This window comes from Odocoileus virginianus, chromosome 34 (genome assembly GCF_023699985.2).
Source record: "Odocoileus virginianus isolate 20LAN1187 ecotype Illinois chromosome 34, Ovbor_1.2, whole genome shotgun sequence".
Lineage (NCBI taxonomy): Eukaryota > Metazoa > Chordata > Mammalia > Artiodactyla > Cervidae > Odocoileus > Odocoileus virginianus.
The window spans coordinates 20689843-20703348 of record NC_069707.1 but is presented as its reverse complement, the minus strand read 5'-3'; the positions used below and the strand labels follow the sequence as shown (position 1 = coordinate 20703348).

The following is a 13506-nucleotide window of genomic DNA, read 5'->3' as shown; positions in this document are numbered from 1 at the left end:
GAAAGTTCTTGGCACACTCTTGGATTGAGTCTAGCCTGCCAAATGCTACCTTACATTTATAGTTAAACAAAACAGAAACCCCCAGAGTGCTGCTCATGGGCTCCTGCCTTCCTCAGCTTTTGGATACCAAACACCTATCTTCTTTCAACTTCCCATGTTTAAAGGAAAGAAAAGGGGCAGAGGATCTGCTGTGCATAAATCAATTACTTTTCGGTTGTTAAAGATGTACTCAGGGGCTTTCACCACGAATACCCTATAGTTCTTTGAATGTACAAACATAAGCAAGACTATACTGAGTCACTGAAGGAATTATGGGCTTTTTCTTACAAACCCACAATTGCCGGAGAAAAAGGGCATAAAACCTCGTCATTTTATGAAAAGTTTGAAAGCTTTTCCAAAACAGTTGCAGTCATTGCTTGCCTCCTGATGGTAGAAACAGCGCAGTGAAAAGAGGATGGAAGAATTCAACTTCTGCTGGTCAAATGATCCCTCCTCCTGGCTTCTCTCCTTGCACCCCAACTGTCCTAGGAAGAGTTGTTAACTCAGGATTCACTTTGACCTCTCCCTTTAATATGTTATTAAGCACCTACATTCCTGAGGATAAAGGATGGTTCCTGGTTAACTCACCCACCATTTAGAAGGGGTGGAGGAGATTAGAGAAACTTTCTTTATGGCAGCTGGTAACAGCAGGTGACAAACTTTATGATCATAAAGAGGTCTGTTGGCTTGGTTTGCATATATTTTTCTGTTTCTTCCTAAAAAGGTATAGGGCATATGTTACATAAATAATTCATTACTTAGACCCCCTGAGAAGCAGTAATTGTGGGCGATAGCTGGACTTTTGTATTGTAATTGCTGGCATTAGTCTCCAAAGCCTAGGTCAGATCCCCGAGGTTAGTAACCTGACTCAGCCTTTTGGCCATTTTATTGACGAAGTTACAAGCTCTGGTCATATTCCTCTGTTTCCTTCTTTAACTCCCAAACTTTAGTACCTGCATGTGTCTATTTTAGTAGTTAAATTGACAGTAAAAGAAGCCTACTGACTTCGTCCTGTTAAAGGCTTGATTTAGGGTTGTTTTTTTTTTTTGAGACAGAGCAAATTCAAAGAAACAATCTTGTTGCCATTCATCATCTGAAGTTCTCCGTATATATTTATTTTTGTTTTAGATGCCTTTATAAAAATCTATGTGAAAGTTAATCTCTTTGCCATATTTCATTTTTAGGAAGTTGTCATACGTGAGTGTATTTTTTCTCCAACTTAAGTCTCTTTGAAAAAAATCCTTTGTCTATTTTCACAAAAGCTATCTCATATATTTAGCCTATGCTACATTGATCCCTTGCCTGGAAAACTATATTATGGAAAGGTACCACTACCTCACAGCTCTCAAATATTCCCTGTTCCCCCCAGCTCTGGAAGCAAAAGTGTCATTTCTACGGAAAGGCTAAGGCTTACTGTTCTAAAGCAAAAGGCACACGATACCTTTGGAAACTGAGTAAAAGTCTTCCCATAGTCCCTTTATTCTTAGTTTCTAGTCTTATCTTTTCCTTAGTCTTAGTGATCTGCTTCTAGAGAGAATACTAACATTGGTGATTTAACACTTTTCTTTTCTTATCAGTAACTGTAATCAGTTCAGTTCAGTCCCTCAGTCATGTCTGACTCTTTGCGACCCCATGGACTGCAGCACACCAGGCTTCCCTGTCCATCACCAACTCCTGGAGCTTGCTCAAACTCATGTCCATTAAGTTGGTGTTGAACCATCCAACCATCTCATCCTCTGTCCTCCCCTTCTCCTCCTGCCTTCAATCTTTCCCAGCATTCCAATGAATCAGTTCTTCACATCAGGTGGCCAAGGTATTGGAGCTTCAGCTTTAGCATCAGTCCTTCCAGTGAATATTCCAGGACTGATTTCCTTGAGGATTGACTGTTTTGATCTCCTTTCGATCCAAGGGACTCTCAAGTCTTCTCCAGCACTACAGTTCAAAAGCATCAGTTCTTTGGCGCTCAGATTTCTTTATGGTCCATCTCTCACACCCACACATGACTACTGGAAAAACCATAACTTTGACTAGAAGGACCTTTGTCAGAAAAGTAATGTCTTTGCTTTTTAATATGCCGTCTAGGTTGATCATAGCTTTTCTTCCAAGGAGTAAGTGTCTTTTAATTTCATGGCTGCAGTCACCATCTGCAGTGATTTTGGAGCCCAGAAAAATAAAGTCTGACACTGTTTTCTGTTGTTTCCCTGTCTGCCATGAAGTGATAGGACTGGATGTCATGATCTTAGTTTTTTGAATGCTGAATTTTAAGCCAACTTTTTCACTTTTCTCTTTCACTTTCATTAAGAGACTCTAATCTAGTTCCTCTTCGCTTTCTGCCATAAGGGTGGTGTCATCTGCATATCTGAAGTTATTGGTATTTTCCCTTCAATCTGGATTCCAGTTTGTGCTTCATCCAGCCTATGCTTCAACTATTAACTGTAATAGTTAAGGCTTATGCTTGAGTTCTCAGAGCAAAAAGGTATTTTGCTGGAGTCCTGAAGCCATTTCAGGCTAGAGTCCAAGTTGGCAATAGTCGTGGGTTTTCTGAAAAGTTGCAGATTGGTCAGATAAGTGAAGTTTCCAGGTGATAGCTGATCTTCAACATAACTTCAGGACAGCAGTTTGTAAATTGAAAGGGGGTATTTAGTTTATGTTTTTGAATTTTAGAGAAATCGAGTGGTTTGTGACTTACATTGGGTATCTGTTCACACATAGATGTTTGGCATATGGTTGGGATCTGTAATTTGGTTAGCTAGTCCCAAAGTGTGTGATGCCAGAGTTGTGGTTTCCCCCCATAAGCGGGATGGGCAGATTGTACCTGGTCCTCAGGGTTCCTGGGGACCCAAGTGGCAGGAAGTGTTCTGTAGTGTTTCCTCATGGTGACAGCTCACCAGGGATCAGGAAACCCCAGCTGAAGGGAACCACATGTTCTCCAGAGCAGTCTTAAAGAGGAGATCGGAACAGAAACTTCTCATCAGGGGAGGATGACCTTATGGCAAGAAGTACCAGTCAGCAAGCAGGTCCTAATCACTCAACCAGGTGATGAGGGGTGAGCATTTGTACCAGGGTGTAAACAAAGAGTTCACACTCACAGTTGACTTGGCGCAGTAAGCTGATCCGCTAAAGCATATTTCTGAAGTCCAGCCTGTGAGTTGTTTTATTGCCGCTTTGATTTTAATGAATTAATTTTCTCCTTGAAATTACTTCATAAAGAAAGTATGTGACGGACTTAGTGACTGTTAATATTGTCATACTTGAGCCACCTATACTATGCACTGTGTGTTCCATTTCTTTATATAGTAGTCACAGAGGACAGAATAATGGACAATTTTAGCTTAGTGGCATTTTGAGTGACTGTTGCCTTTTATTTATGCAGTTCTGCTACTCGATGATTAACAATAATATTAGTTCTTTAAGGATGTGTGTGTGTGTGTGTTTCTGTAAGTCCACCCTCTTGGTGAATCCTTTGGGAAAGATGTTTCTTATAATGACAACACAGACAGAAACCATTCAGTGCTAAATTTCCTTTATGATTTTGATATCCTTTAGGATGATCACTATTTAAAAATATAATTTGAAGCTATACTTTGCTGCTCCATTTGTAGTATCTAGTTACAAAAATTTTTTTCTAGAAAGACACAGTATCCAATTTCAAGATCTACTCTTTCTTTAATGTATATTTAGTAAATATTTGAGAAATGTACACTATATACCAGATACTGGGATGAGTTCAAAGATGGGGTGGATTGGATAACAGGGAAGACCTCCCTTCTTTGAGCTTGTAGCCTAGTAGGAGAAAATAGACCTTAAACAAGGGTGTATTATGTAAGTCTGTAATTGAGCAAAAGGAGGAAGCTGTAAGTAAGTCTAAGAGGTAGACATAATCTAATCTGAGTGCAGTGAAGTTTCTTCTGGAGAAATGACATTTAAGCTGGGACTTAAGATGACTTTAAAATTAAGGAAGGAACTGAGGTTGTGTGCTGATATGTGGATGGTGAGGGTTGTGTTGGGGAAGAAATTGAGAGCTTTCTGAGCAATAGAACTGCTTTTTCACAGATCAGGAGTTGAAAAGTTGGGTGCCCCGGGACTGTAGTTTAAAATATTTAAAATACAAAAACCTTTGAGTTTTCAAACTTGTTCAATTTTATTTATACAGTCTGATTTTGGGAATTATGGTAGGACAATAGTTTGATTACATAAAAACATTGGTTGATAACTATTCTTAAACTCATGTTCCTGTGCAGATCAAGCCTGCTTGTAGAAAGTGCACCTCAGAAGGAAAGCCACTATGTTTTAACTCACTAAGATGTTAGTATGTTTTAGTAGCAGTTGGTTTAGAGTCAAGGATTTTGAACACCATTTTTTGTTGTTGTGAAAGATCTCTTTCTTGATAGCAGTGTTTGCTCTGTTGGAATTTAAAATGTAGTTTGTTTATTGATTCTCTATCATTTCAGGTTGGCTTCTTCAAATTGTCTTGCAAGTGCAGTTAATTGTAAATTTGTTCCACTTGGTAATTTAACTTTTTTCCTACTTTATTGTCTAACATGTATTTATAATCACAGATAATGGGAAAAAAACATTACTGGCATTGATTTCTTACTTTTTAAATGCTCCTATATACCAGGGGATACCACTTTCTTTTGTGTGTCAAAATGTGCTTCCATAATTATCAGTAGAGTGGTTAAAACTTATGAAATTAGCTATTGAAAGAAAAGATAATTTATAAATAATTAATTGAATGCTTTGTTGACATCAACAAATTAATTATAATAATTAACTGACTAACTGCAATTGCTCACCATTCCAGAAGTCTCACAAACTGTCTCAAAGCACATTTACATAGCACATAATGACCTTTGAGGATATTGTTTGGTTGTGTATTTTTTAGGTAACACCTGCCTAATTTTAAAGATACTCATGATCCCTCATTTTCAAAACGTGAAATTTTGGTAGTGATCCTACTGGGCTCTCGACAATCCATCCTAAATGGTCTCTGATTTCTGGTCTTACTTTTGAAAGGAACAGTAGATTTCTTGTTCCCTAATGCTTAACTTTGTTGATTTAGCCTGAGCCTTGGGATATAGTTGGGAAGTTTTTGCTAACCTCACTTCTTTGCTTTCAGGAAAGGGGTCAGAACTCCTTCAGAGAAAACATTGCAATGGCCATGTAGGGTTAGGTAAATATGCCGTGCAAGAATAAACCAAAATTATGTCAACAAAGGGGATGAATCTATCCTAACACCAGCTTAGTTGTCGAAGACTTCCTAGTGGTACTGTTCCGAATTTCTTTTTCTTATCAGAGAGCTAAAACAGTTCTGTTTACTGTAGTCTAAGAAAACATTTTTTCTTATATAGTTACAGCCACATTTTGATCCTTATGAAGAAATAAAATGTATGTGATTTACAGTATAAAGTGTTTGCATATAATATCTCTAGGGGTTATATCATTAGAGAAATGTTCAGTTAGGGTAAAGCTGGTATTAAAATATCAACTATTGAGTAAGAAAATAAATAAATGCTTTTTCTTTATTTGCGTCATTTGTTTTGACCTGGGTAATGGGTGCTGTGTACAAAAAGAGTAATTGTTCATCCAGTGAACCTCTGTGAACCCTTGTAACTGTTTTCTGCAAAGTTCTTCTGTAAGTGTGCATCTAAGGCTTTTGATGGTATTTTACTTGGAGTGTGTGTGTGTGTTCAATCACTTAGTTGTGTCCAACTCTGCAACCCCATGGGCTGTAGCCCACCAGGCTCCTCTGCCCATGGAATTTTGCAGGCAAGAATACTGGAGTGGGTTGCCATTTCCTTCTCCAGGGGATCCTCCCAACCCAGAGAACGAACCTGCATTTCTTGCATTGGCAGGAGGATTTACCACTGTGCCGCTGTTTTACTTAGAGAGTAATATGGAATCTCTTTATTCTAACCCTTTGCTTTCTGTAACCTTCTGCATGATGCTTATGTTATTTGAAGGTTCATTGCAAGCCTTTCACATGAATTCCTGAAGTATTCTGTTTTCAAATCTTAGTTTAACTGCTTGAATATGTTGCTAAGGCCCCTCTGTGCACATGACTGGCTTAGGTTAAATGCTTGGAGGAGCATTGCTTTGTGCTTCTAGAGGGATTACATTCCCATTACTAATTATCAATAAGCATTTCGAGCTTTAATGTTTCTTTAATGGTCAGAGGCTTTCAGGTGACAGAGGTGAACATTAGTAGGGCAAGCTGGCCGGCTATGCAGTGAGACTCAACCCTCTTTCATAGAACTTTAATTTATTTTGGCATTTGATGTTACATCAAGGTCATGATCTGACAGCCTCCCATGCTGGCATCTTGATTTTAAAAACCAGTGCATCATTACACAGGGATCTATGAAGGAGCATGATTCATTAACCATGTGTAATTCTAAATTTCCAGTGAGAAGCTGAGGCAAGGCTTTGCGAGGCAAGGCTTTGCCATGCAAGCTTGTAAGTAATTTTAGATTCTCCATGTTATATTTCTGAAATGAAGAGATTAACCAAAATGATTGCTACATTTTCTTCTAATTATTTGTCTGATTTTTCTTGGCATTACAGTGGTTAATATGCTAGTCAATCAGATGAACTTATACAAACATTTATTTATGCATTTTACAACTATCTATTTATACTTATCTATCTATCTACATCTGTTTTTCTGTGTAACAGAAACTGTGTAGGATACAGAAGGAATATTATGATGATTGTCTGTTTTTAGCAGCTCTTAATACATTTGACCAAATAAATATGCCACCGGCTGTTAAATTAAAAAAATAATGTATGCTGGTTTCTTCTTCTTTGATCATTTTCTGGTTGTTGGATTTTCTTCCTCAATTTTGATGAGGCTAATGTGTGGAAGGGTTTTCCACATATTGAAACTTATATTCCAACATGAGTATATGATCACTGCTGGTGCCGTTAATCACAACTTTATAGAAATGCTTATAATCATTGACTGGGCCAGTGACATAGTTCTGTTTTACTCCATTTGTAATTGTGGCCAGATTGGAAAACCCATCACTTGATCTGATGTGAAGAGCCAAATTTGCTTCATGCTGTTGGTATCCAAATTTCCTCATGTTGTGGAATGCTCTTGTGAAACACAACTGTTTATGAATCTTATGTCTATGCCTTTCTATGTCTCTTGAATATGAAAAGAAGCAAATAGGCTGCTTCAGGAAGCTGTGTTTTGAAATTGCCTTGTGATTTTTGGTGTGGTCCACTGATAATGATATTTAGGAACCTGCACAGGAAATTTGAGGCCAGGTTCTCCTTCGCAACGCAGAGCTTATTTACTCTGTCACTGAGCTTCTTAAGAAAAATGGCTATCATACGTATTTACAGCCTAAGTTTTAAAACTTGGCTTTTAATGTATCTCTTTGGATGTCTTCAAATGCACTTCAGGATACAAAAACAGAACAGTTCTGTTCTAAAGGATAGGACTGTGTTGTTCAGGAGATGTCATGAAAGACTCTTCCAGCAGAACTTTTCTTTCTCTTTTTTACTGAGAATTTCTATTTGAAATATCCCAAGCAAAGACTATAACCAGATTTCTATTTGCATGCATAATGTTGCCCAACCTGAAAACCTTAATCAGTATCTGGCTGTGTTCCACTGCTTCCCCGTCAGTGTCTGCTCTGTACTCTCTGGGATGGAGGTGCTAGTAAATGGAGAAGAGTCAACAGTCTAGCGTTTTTGTTTAGTGCTTAATGCTAATTCTGGGTGTACTCAGATTACACTTTGCAGGAACACCTGGCTTGGCTTTGTCATTAGATAACCCAGAGACCAATGGGTTTGCAAATTTGGAGCATAAATTTTGCAGCAGCTTTGTGTTCACCTCTTCCACCTCTCAAATAAGACTCCATTAATGTCATGCTAGATATCTCAGATTTTCTCAGAAGTTGTAATACAACAGTTCTATACCTTAACCTCATGTAAGTGTTATCTTTTTACCATGCTGATTGGAGTAATGAGGCAGAAAAGGCTTTTCCATGTGTCCTAGGTCTGTAGATGCTTGAAAAACAATTTGATGCTGGCCACTAAGCCTTGGTTCTTTTTTGGGTGGTTGGAGGGACTGTTTCCCTCTCTTGTTTTTTTCTTTTTCTTTTTTCCCTTTTGGCTGTGCCTTGTGCTTTGTGGGATCTCAGTTCCCTGAAGAAGAATTGACCCTGGGCTTTCTGTAGTGAAAGTGCTGAGGCCTAACCACTGGACAGCAGGGAAGTCCTCTAAGCCTTGATTCATAATGGAATACCTGAATTGCTTATCAGGAGTGAGTTCTAAACTAGTAACAGGTTTCTGAGTATTGGAAAAAGTTCTGTTTAATTTTTTACCATGCTCATTTAGAATTGGAGAAACTTAAGAATGAGGTTTATAAGGGAAATTAAAGATGAGAAATATAACAAAACTATAATGTTTAAGTGTTTGCTCTCCTTTTACCAATTCTCATTCATTACCAGAAATACAGTTTTTATTTCTGCAGTACCTTGCCTTAATATTCATTACTAATTAATGCCGTGGAGACTTACCCCACAGACTCAGGGCCCCTCTGGTGTCTGCTTTTCCGTTTGTAAGTTCATGCTTGCTTGTTGCATGATGATGACTATCACACTAGAGTGAGCCACATGTCCCATTCATTTTGAAGGAAAGATAATTGCCAAATTAATACAAAAAATTGTGTTGACAACTTTGTAACAGGGAGATACTAAAAAATTCATAAGACTGGATGTATTTTAAAGTTTAAATTTGTTATATTTATTTAATTACAGAAAGAAATCCTGTTTTTTATAGAAACTTGGAAGCTCAGGGAAATGTAAAGAAGAAAACTAAAATCACCTTTAATCCTCTTATACAGAGATTACACTATTCTGATTTATTTCTTACAATTTTCTAAAGTATGTGTGTTCAATGATTTACAAATACATATGCTAATTTAAACACCTACTTTAAAAATTAAATTGACATCACAGTATCCTCCATTTAAAAACCCAATAGTATGTCAGCATTAATGTATTATGATGGTTTTTACTTTTTTACTTTAAAAACAATCAATGTCATTAATGCGTTTATACATAAATTTTCTTAGGATAGGTAACTTGAACAGTTTTAAGACTTTTGGTACAAATTGCCAAAATGCTTTCTCAAAGTCTGAACCAATTTTTATTATTAATTTATAGTAATTCTTATTTTACTTAAACTATACTCAAATTTACTTCATAAAAGTGAACCAAATATTTTCCTTTTTAACAGGAGAAATACTATTTTGTCATTGTTTTTTATTTCTTAATAGGATAAACACTTTTGTGAAATGCTTTTTTAAATTTAGAAATGAATTTTATTGGATTGGAAGAATGAACTGTTAGTAACTTTGTCTAAATGTAACAAAAATTTTCAAATATGTAATAACATAGTGACCTCTGTAAAACTTCATATTTTGAGGGAAGTTTTGTTTGTGTGGAAAGGGGAGAAAGAATTTGTTTGGGTATTAAGTAAAGTTGAGTGATTTGGCAATCACAATTGTACAAGATTTCAAAAATTTCTCATTGAATTTGAACATCTAACTAGTTAGTACTTGAAATGTAGATTAATACATTGTATTTTTAAGAATGGGGAAATCAGTGCCTTAAAGATTCAAAGACTATTATTTTCAATGTAGAAATTGTGAAAACACATCAATTTGTTATCATATAAAGTAAAATTAGCTATTTTGCTTTTAAAAAGCTCATCTGTGGAGTATAAAAGAATACAGACTGTACAGCAATCCCAAGTAGTGTTGACACTAATATCTAATATTTGTATTATCTCTTTGCCTTTTTCTGTTCAGGACATCCAGGCAGAAATTGATGCCCACAATGACATATTTAAAAGCATAGATGGAAACAGGCAGAAGATGGTAAAAGCTTTGGGAAATTCCGAAGAGGCAACTATGCTTCAGCATCGACTGGATGATATGAACCAAAGATGGAATGACTTAAAAGCAAAATCTGCCAGCATCAGGTCAGTGATGTCAGTGTCAAAAATAAAAAGGGGGCAGGATTTTCATGATTTTTGCATATCAGGAAGAGAACAAGAGGCCTTACCACTGTCCAATGCCTTTGTCACCTGTTCCTATTTACAGATTTGCATATCACATTTTAAACTTAGTAATGTTAATGATGTTACCAGTACCTGGTAATTGTTGACAGTTCACCTTGACCAAGTACTGCCTTTACAAATATTGCTTGATTTAGTATTCAAAAAGTCCTTGTAAAGTGAATAGTAAAATCCTTTCTTACATGAGGTATCTGAGGCTTACTAAATATAAAGTACTTGACAAGTTTTTGAGCTAACTAGTTTCATACCAGGATTTGAATCTAGAGCTTTTTGACTTTTGGCAATGAATGTGTTTTGGTTCATTGTGCTATTTGTATGTCCAATTTGAAGGTGTACATTTAGAAATTGCATGTCACTTATGGATACTAAAATATAAAATTGATGACATGTCTCCATTTGGAGAAAGGGGAGATCTGGATTCGATCCCTGGGTTGGGAATATGCCCTGGAGAAGGCAAAGGCTACCCACTCAAGTATTCTGGCCTGGAGAATTCCATGGACTATATAGTCCATGGGGTCGCAAAAAGTCGGACAGGACTGAGTGACTTTCACTTTCACAATTAAATAAGGATGAATTTGACAACCAGAATGTTGACTAAGAAAGGACCTTGAAAAATGACCTTTGTGGCAACTATTAATATTATTGGGAGTTAAGGACATTTAAAAATTATATTTACTGAATGGTGGATAATACCTAACTAGCTATGAGTTCAGTGGAAAGTGACAGAATATGTTATTGAGCAAAGGTACAAAAGATGAATGTTGGTATAAAGACCTGGATCTTGTACCTCGGTTGGTTTCTTAAATTTTAAAGTTCAGAAACAGTATGATGTCTTGAAAAACGTACAACCTTCAGCCAAATGATCTTGAATTTGACTTTACTATTTACTTACTGATCTTGGGCAAGTCACTTAGTCTCTGAGCCTTGGTTTTCTCATTTAAATATCAAAATATAAATATTTAGCCCACATGATTACTGTGAAGATTGAATGTGGTAATCTGATAGTTCCTTAATCTATATTAAGTCTTTGTAGCATCTGGTTTTATTTTTTCTTACATAAAGGGGCTCAGGGAATCTGCTTCAACTGGTTTCTGCATTTCATAGACTACTTCATGGAGAGCAGAAATCTTTCAGTGGCTATTAATCATGAATGAATTTTTTTTTTAAATTAAAATTTTCTTTCTGAGGAAGAGAAATCCTGAAAGGTTTTTTTTTTCTTCAAGACTCATGAAGGGAGATTTGTACCTCTTTTTACACTTAAAGAAGGAGGTAATGTAGCATGATTGTGGAAGCCTCTGTGTAAAGATCCTGTTGGACTTTATCCACCCAGTGCTCTTTTACAGTAAGAGGAAAATTAGGGAGTGTTATACACTGAGAGAATATACTTATGCTTGCTTAAAATTGAATTTTCAACTAGCCAGATCCCATTGGTTTTTCCTTTTCTGTTCTCCATAAATTAAATAAATAAATAGATTTAAAGTGTAACACAGTGAAAAACGTTCACTGAGGTTCTAGAAAAACCAAGTCTAACAAGCTGAAAGCCACAGGGATGGCCCTGATGAAGATTGTGCATGTGGTGCTGAAATTTTGAGAGTTTGGAGGATGAGTTCTTCAGAAAGGAGAATTTAATGAAGACAAAAAACCTTCTTTTGAACTCTCCATGGCCTTTATTGACTAAGCCTGTCAAGTCACATATTTTTTTTTCTAACCTGGAAAGGAAGAATTCATAAATTATTGTTGGAATATTATCTAATAAATGATGTTATTTTTAGAAGATGGGAGAATAAGCTTTGTCAGTGGACTTCTGCATCAAGACAAATCATACATTCCAGTAAAATGTGTTATTAATGTGATAATGAGTTAAAATAATTTTCAGCCTCATTACCCATCTCTGGAGATTCAAGCATTTAATGAGAACTTCTAAGTTTGAGGCATTGCTAATCATAATTAAGTTATGGCCGCTACTCATAGAGGTTTCACAGTTCTGTTTAGGATAAGATGGGTCCAAAGGAGAAGGTGGTTACTTTCCCTTCAGATGATCATCAGAGGCTTCAAAAAAGAGGTGATGACTAAGCTGAGCCTTGAAAGATGTATAGCTTTCCCCAGATGGACTGGCTGAGGACTAGAGAAAGACATCTAAATAGGAGGCTGGAAATAACACTGTTTGCACTGAACAGTTAAGAAGTTCAATCTGAGTGAGAACAGCATTTGCTGATGATGCAGAGAGGAAACATTGTGAGTAGAGAAAAGGGTGAAGGGCGAGGTAAGAGAGAATCTTGGGACACCTGTATATAGTATGCTGCATTATAAAATTTGAAAAATAAGCTTTGGAAAGATCCCTCCCACACAACTATGGAGGATGCATTATTAGGCAAGAAAAGTTCTAAAGACAAGGAGTGCTGCTAAGAGACCTTGTCAGATAAATACAAGAGTGGAATTGCTGGATTGTATGGTAGTTCTATTTTTAATTTTTTGAGGTATTGATAAACTGTTCCTTCCCATAGTGGCTGTACCTATTTACATTTCCACAACAGTGGATAAGGATTCCTTCTTCTCTATGTCCTCACCAGCACTTGTTATTTAGTTGTTTTTGACTATGGCCATTCAGACAGGTGTGAAATGATATCTCATTGTGGTTTTCACTTGCATTTTCCTGATGATTAGTGATGTGGAATATATTTCATGTGCTTGTTGGACATCTGTATGTCTTCTTTGGAAAAAAATGCCTAGCCAGCTTCTCTTCTCATTTTAAAACTGGACTGTTTTTATACTGAATTATATGGGTTCTTTATCTATTTTGGATATTAATCCTTTATGGGACATATTGTCAAATATCTTCTCCCATTTTGTTGATGGATTCCTTCTCTGTGCAAAAGCTTTTTTAGTTTAATGAGATCCCAGTCATTCAATTTTGCTTTTGTTGCCTTTGCCTAAAGAGACAAATCACCCACAAAAAATATTGCTAAGACCAACAAAGAATATACTGCAAAGATGTTTTCTTTTAGAAGTTTTACGGTTTCAGGTCTTACCTTTACATCTTTAATCCATTTTGAGTTTGTTTTTAGATACTATGTGAGAAAGTGGCCTAGTTTCATTTTTCCTGGGTAGTGTCCAGTTTTCCCAACACTTCTTATTGAAGAGACTGTCTTTTCCCCACTATATAGTCTCGCCTTTTGTTGTAGATTTATTGACCTTTTGTGCACGGGCTTATTTCTGGCTATTATGTCCCACTGATATATGTTTCTGTTTTTGTGACAGTGCCATACTATTTTGATTACAGTCACTTTAGGTATAGAGCCAAAGAAAGTGAAAACACCACTTCAAAAAGATACATGCATTCCAGTGTTCATAGGAGTATGTTTTTACGATAGC

The 13506-nt window shown here is 36.5% G+C and overlaps 1 protein-coding gene across 7 annotated transcripts in view; it reads left to right on the top strand.

The window, feature by feature from the left end:
• Positions 1-13506, top strand: part of UTRN (utrophin) — a 546437-nt gene that overhangs the window by 373337 nt on the left and 159594 nt on the right. For all 7 annotated transcript variants that reach the window (XM_070461578.1, XM_070461576.1, XM_070461579.1 and 4 more), the window contains one exon: positions 9866-10038. In XM_070461578.1, the coding sequence (XP_070317679.1) occupies positions 9866-10038 (173 nt within the window). The remainder of the gene's footprint in view (positions 1-9865; positions 10039-13506) is intronic.